Source organism: Oncorhynchus tshawytscha, linkage group LG19 (genome assembly GCF_018296145.1).
Source record: "Oncorhynchus tshawytscha isolate Ot180627B linkage group LG19, Otsh_v2.0, whole genome shotgun sequence".
Taxonomy (NCBI): domain Eukaryota; kingdom Metazoa; phylum Chordata; class Actinopteri; order Salmoniformes; family Salmonidae; genus Oncorhynchus; species Oncorhynchus tshawytscha.
The window spans coordinates 33,400,553-33,407,515 of NC_056447.1; the positions used below are offsets into that span (position 1 = coordinate 33,400,553).

At 42.7% G+C, this 6,963-nt stretch overlaps 1 protein-coding gene across 1 annotated transcript; it reads left to right on the forward strand.

Moving 5' to 3' along the window:
- Positions 1-577: 577 nt before the first annotated feature.
- Positions 578-6,095, forward strand: LOC112218983 (zona pellucida sperm-binding protein 4-like). Its single transcript, XM_042301159.1, has 8 exons — positions 578-1,300; positions 1,579-1,766; positions 2,038-2,135; positions 2,502-2,662; positions 2,978-3,170; positions 5,062-5,215; positions 5,559-5,631; positions 5,933-6,095. Exons 1-8 carry the CDS (start codon positions 598-600, stop codon positions 6,028-6,030), a joined length of 1,668 nt encoding a protein of 555 aa, XP_042157093.1. The 5' UTR covers positions 578-597; the 3' UTR covers positions 6,031-6,095.
- The last annotated feature ends 868 nt before the right edge of the window (positions 6,096-6,963 follow it).

The following is a 6,963-nucleotide window of genomic DNA, read 5'->3' on the forward strand; positions in this document are numbered from 1 at the left end:
GAGCAGTTTGAAGAGTGGCTGAAGAGTGGGACAAATTGCCATTAGAAAGGTGCAGCAAGCTCGTTGATGGCAACAAGAAGCATTTTCTGGTGGTTCTGCAATGCTGACAATCCAATAACAACATGTCTAGACTGAAGTTTTTTTTAAATGTCAACTTATTTTTGAAGAAATAGGGAATTATTTAAGAAAAGTGAAAGGGTGGCAATATATTTATCTATATTAGAAATAGAATACAATAGATACATTTGTGTCTATTATTATTTATAAAATGTTTACTTCTTGAGTGTAGTTCTGCACACCGTGTGTACCTGCAAAATAAACATTTGTTAACAAATACAATGTTACGGTCACAAAGACCTTCAACTCTGGTCAAAGGCATGTCAGAGATCTATGTGACCTGAACATTGCGTTTGTCAATAAATGTTTGGGACTTCAGAGTGTGGAAAGCCTTGATTCCTCCGAACTGGATGTGAATGATTGGTCAGCCAAGGAGGTGGGACTTTTCAACAGTTCAACACACCCCACTATGTATAAAAGCAGCAACAAGTGGCACAGTGAGCCTTGTGGGTTCCTCAGATTGTCTCTTGTTCTGAATCCATGGCCTTGCAGTGGAGTGTTGTTTGTCTCGTAGCAGTGGCCATGCTTGGCTGTCTGTGTGACGCTCAATTGAAGTGGCCTTACCAACCCCCTCAGAACCCTGCCCAACCCCTTCCTCCGAGGCCTGCTGAACCTCTTCCTCAGTGGCCTGCCCAACCCCTTCCTCCGAGGCCTGCTGAACCTCTTCCTCAGTGGCCTACCCAACCCCTTCCTCAGAAGCCTGCCCAACCCCTTCCTCAGAGGCCTGCTGAACCTCTTCCTCAGTGGCCTACCCAACCCCTTCCTCAGAAGCCTGCCCAACCCCTTCCTCAGAGGCCTGCCAAACCCCTTCCTCAGTGGCCTGCCCAACCCCTTCCTCAGAGGCCTGCCCAACCCCTTCCTCAGAGGCCTGCCCAACCCCTTCCTCAGAGGCCTGCCCAACCCCTTCCTCAGAGGCCTGCCCAACCCTTTCCTCAGAGGCCTGCCCAACCCCTTCCTCAGAGGCCTGCCCAAACCCTTCCTCAGAGACCTGCTCAACCCTTTCTTCAGAAGCCTGCCCAAAACATACCTCAACAGATACCCTACACCAAAGGTGACACAAAACAGACCTGTGAGGTTGCGGACAAGGACAAGGTGTTGTGTGGACTTTCTGGCATCAATGCTGCCCAATGCCAGGCCATCAGCTGCTGTTTTGATGGACGGATGTGCTTCTACGGGAAAACAGGTAGGTGTCAGACCATGCTCATTTTACTCTAGAACTCTCACTCTCAAGTTGTAACAGTGCGATTTTACTTAATGTTTTGCCCCCTCAGAGAAACTAGTATGTTTCTCTTTACCAGAAAACTAGTAATTGGATTGTGAACTCTTCACTCTCAACAATTTCACTTATCCACTTAGATATGGCCATTTTGTATCCAACAATCAACATGCACCAAAATGCTCCAGTTTACTCCGCAATTAGGACTACTAACTTCATGTTTCTCCTATGCTCCTTATCACCAGTGACTGTCCAGTGTACCAAGGATGGCCAGTTTGTGGTGGTGGTTTCCAGAGATGCCACTCAGCCCAAACTTGAGCTAGATTCCATCAGCCTGCTAGGGGCAAACGGAGCCCATTGCACCCCTGTCGGCACTACATCTGCCTTTGCCATCTACCAGTTCAAAGTTACTGAATGTGGAACTGTGGTGACGGTACGTATGGCCAGGGTTTGGTTTCAGTACAATGATACTGCATCTTAACCAGAGAGTTACTGTGTTGCTCTAGCACCTAATTCAGATAATCGAGGCCCTATTAAACAGCGGATTAGAAGAATGGAGTTTGTTAAAACAGGGCAGGATTAAAAGCTTACTTACCCAGTAGCTCTTCTGGAGGAGGGTTGACTATCCCTTGGCTATATAATGAGTTAGAAAGTACTTATTTCTACTTTTTATTTCTACAATGTGATGCATGGTCTGTCTGCAGGAGGAACCTGATACTATTGTCTATGAGAACAGGATGTCTTCTTCATATGTAGTGGGGAATGGACCCTTCGGCGACATTACCAGGGACAGCCACTATGAGTAGGTGATCTTTGCCTAAAATGGGGTGTCATGCCCAATTAAATAAAGGTAAAAAAAATTTTTTAAAACATTCATATGTACAGTGTTTTTAAGTTATTAAAAATGTATATGGCATTCATAATGTATAATAATTTGTTCTTCTCTCTATGCAACAACATTTCAACTGACTTACAATGGCTGGTATTTAGTCAGGACCATTATGAGATGATTATAAGCTTGAGGGTACATGCTCATAACCTCATTACTGCCTCATAACGTGTTATACCTGTTATATAACGTGTTATACCCCCCCCCCCACCAAAAAAAAAGAAAGTGGTGATATGTGATGTCTCTCTGATAGCTCTGAATATATTGCTTTATTCTCAGCCTGCTCTTCCAGTGTCGGTATACTGGGACTTCCGTTGAGACACTGATTATCGAGGTGAGAACGTATCCAAACCCCAACCCAGTGGTCAGTGTTGATGCAGTTCTCAACGTGGAGCTCCGACTGGCCAATGGACGTTGTCTCTCCAAGGGATGTGATGAAAGTAAGTCATAGTTTTGATATTGTTCCTGTGTATCTGATATGAGGTATACGGTCAGAGTTCATGTGAGTTTTTTCACCAGGTGTTCAGATTTTCTGCAACACTTAATATTTTTGTATTGTATTATTTATTTTTTTACTAAAATATGAAGTATATATATATATATATATACTTTCAAAAAGTATAAAGGGAGAACGCCTGATATGAACCTAATGATGATGGAGTAATGATCACTTTTCCAAGTGCATGGTGGTTTAAGTGATTTACAGTCTATTTTAAGGTGAACACATCCACTACCAATGTGGTTTTCCTCCACAGTGCAAGAAGCATACACCTCTTACTACACGGTGGCAGACTACCCTGTCACCAAGGTCCTCAGGGATCCCGTGTACGCTGAGGTTCGCATCCTGGGGATGACAGATCCCAATGTTGTCCTGATACTGGAGCAGTGCTGGGCCAACACATACCCCACAGGTGAAAGTCTGCCCCGGTGGGACCTTCTAGTTAATGGGTAACTAAATACTCTATACTTTTTAAACTTTGCGTTATATATATACAGTGGGGCAAAAAACTATTTAGTCAGCCACCAATTGTGCAAGTTCTCCCACTTAAAAAGATGAGAGGCCTGTAATTTTCATCATAGGTACACTTCAACTATGACAGACAAAATGAAAAAAAAAATCCAGAAAATCACATTGTAGGGTTTTTTATTAATGTATTTGCAAATTATGGTGGAAAATAAGTATTTGGTCAATAACAAAAGTTTCTCAATACTTTGTTATATACCCTTTGTTGGCAATGACAGAGATCAAACGTTTTCTGTAAGTCTTCATAAGGTTTTCACACACTGTTGATGGTATTTTGGCCCATTCATCCATGCAGATCTCCTCTAGAGCAGTGATGTTTTGGGGCTGTTGCTGGGCAACACGGACTTTCAACTCCCTCCAAAGATTTTCTAAGGGGTTGAGATCTGGAGACTGGCTAGGCCACTCCAGGACCTTGAAATGCTTCTTACGAAGCCACTCCTTCGTTGCCCGGGCGGTGTGTTTGGGATCATTGTCATGCTGAAAGACCCAGCCACGTTTCATCTTCCATGCCCTTGCTGATGGAAGGAGGTTTTCACTCAAAATCTCACGATACATGGCCCCATTCATTCTTTCCTTTACATGGATCAGTCGTCCTGGTCCTTTTGCAGAAAAACAGCCCCAAAGCATGATGTTTCCACCCCCATGCTTCACAGTAGGTATGGTGTTCTTTGGATGCAACTAAGCATTCTTTGTCCTCCAAACACGACGAGTTGAGTTTTTACCAAAAAGTTCTATTTTGGTTTCATCTGACCATATGACATTCTCCCAATCTTCTTCTGGATCATCCAAATGCTCTCTAGCAAACTTCAGATGGGTCTGGACATGTACTGGCTTAAGCAGGGGGACACGTCTGGCACTGCAGGATTTGAGTCCCTGGCAGCGTAGTGTGTTACTGATGGTAGGCTTTGTTACTTTGGTCCCAGCTCTCTGCAGGTCATTCACTAGGTCCCCCTGTGTGGTTCTGGGATTTTTGCTCACTGTTCTTGTGATCATTTTGACCCCACGGGGTGAGATCTTGCGTGGAGCCCCAGATTGAGGGAGATTATCAGTGGTCTTGTATGTCTTCCATTTCCTAATAATTGCTCCCACAGTTGATTTCTTCAAACCAAGCTGCTTACCTATTGCAGATTCAGTCTTCCCAGCCTGGTGCAGGTCTACAATTTTGTTTCTGGTGTCCTTTGACAGCTCTTTGGTCTTGGCCATAGTGGAGTTTGGAGTGTGACTGTTTGAGGTTGTGGACAGGTGTCTTTTATACTGATAACAAGTTCAAACAGGTGCCATTAATACAGGTAACAAGTGGAGGACAGAGGAGCCTCTTAAAGAAGAAGTTACAAGTCTGTGAGAGCCAGAAATCTTGCTTGTTTGTAGGTGACCAAATACTTATTTTCCACCATAATTTGCAAATAAATTCATTAAAAATCCTACAATGTGATATTCTGAATTTTTTTTCTTCTCATTTTGTCTGTCATAGTTGAAGTGTACCTATGATGAAAATTACAGGCCTCATCTTTTTAAGTGGGAGAACTTGCACAATTGGTGGCTGACTAAATACTTTTTTGCCCCACTATATATATATATATATATATATATATATATATATATATATATATATATATATATATATATATGTGTGTGTGTGTGTTCAAAATTAAAAGCAAGTAATTTAAATAAACTTCTAACTCCAGCTATTCTTTTTGAAGTTTGTGAACGATACAGTACTCTGATTGATCAATTTCCCCCCAGTTTCTGTCCTAGGTGGTCTCTGGTGCTCCTCACCATGACTCTCTCTCTCTCTGTGCATTTATCTCCCCCCAGGTGTCCCTACCAGGATGACCGTTACCTGACCGTGCCCATCCGCTCGGACAGCTCCTATTTCCCTCCGGGACAATTCTTCTCCCACTACAAGCGCTTCCTCTTCAAGATGTTCACCTTTGTAGATCCGACATCTATGATCCCCCTGCAGGAGAACGTAATGAATGCAGTTCAATCCTAAATCACATCAGAACCCATAGAGACACTTGTGTAGATCTGAAAGTGTTGCATAGATGTAAAGATGATGGTTAAGATTCCACCTAACATCCCCTAGACCAATGTGTAGCTATTACCATATTGCTTGAACATGTACCTATTTTATACATATTGTAGAATGCTTCCTCATACGCCTATAGTGCTTTAAACATAAATAAAAACATCACAATCAGGTGAAGGAATACCTAACATAGATATAGACATAACCATGGTACAAATCAATGTAGACAAGGCTCTGTCGACCAGCTCCAGAGATGTAGCTGATTTAATTTCTGTCTCACCAGGTGTACATCCACTGTAGTGCAACAGTGTGCCACGCTCTAGCAGGCTCCTGTGAACAAAGGTGCCACAGGCAAAGTGAGTGGTGCGCATAAGGACCAGGCTGTCATGTTTACACTGTGCAACAGTTTGGAGTATGTTTTTATTGGCACAGGGGGTTGGTGGCACCTTAATTGGGGAGGATGGGCTCGTGGTAATGACTGGAGCAGAATTAGTGGAATGGTATCAAACACATGGTTTCTATGCATTTGATGCCATTCTATTCGCTCCATTCCAGCCATTATTATGTCCTACACTCAGCAGCCTCCACTGGAGAGTGGTTTATTTGAATCTTTAGTTTGGAGTCTTTGTCTGTGGTCTGACTGTCTTTTCTCTTCAGGGAGAGATCTTTCTGCTCAAGGCCAAAAGAAGACTAAAGGAGAAGTTGTGGTTTCCAGTCAAAAAGTCATCATGATTGACCCACGTTTTTATGATTAAATCAAATGTGTTAAATGCTCCTCATTTATATGGTCTGACTTGACAATAAAAGATGAGACATCTCATTGCTTTTTTTGTGGAAAGAGTTATGAAAAGGTTAAGTTACAAAACTTTTGTTGTGTGTTGGGGACTTTGTGGTCAGCGAAAAACCTTCAAACCTTTTCCCCTCACATGGTCAGAGAAACCGAGGCAGGGCCCTGATAATATGCTGGCTTTGAACCACTTCCCAGCTTCAACACTAGAGGGCTTAGTCCCCCAGGCAGGGATATTGCACAGAGTATTTTACTGAAAACACGCAATGCTGGAGAACCTCAACTTTTCTTTTATGACATGCTAAAATAATGAGGCACGGAGACAGTCCCCTTTAAATTAACAAAACATTTTTATTAATATATAAAGAAAACAAAAACAAATCTGTAAATTGTAAAGGCCAAAACAAGACAAACAATTTCATAATCAAAATAAATATTTCCTGAATAACTGTACTGTAGTAAATAAGCTTTACACAAGGGGGTGATACTGTTGGTATCAATACTACATGACCAAAAGTATGTGGACACCTGCTCATCGAACATCTCATTCCAAAATCATAGGCATTAATATGGAGTTGGTCCCCCCTTTGCTGCTATAACAGCCTCCACTCTTCTAGAAAGGTTTCCACTAGATGTTGGAAAATTGCTGCAGGGACTTCCATTCAGCCACAAGAGCATTAGTGAGGTCGACATTGATGTTGGGCTATTAGGCCTAGCTCATAGTTTGCATTCCAATTCATCCCAAAGGTGTTCGATATGGTTGAGGTCAGGGCTCTGTGCAGGCCAGTCAAGGGCTTCCACGGCAATCTTGACAAACCATTTCTGTATGGACCTCGCTTTGTGCATGAGGGCATTGTCATGCTGGAACAGGAAAGGGCCTTCCCCAAACTGTTGCCACAAA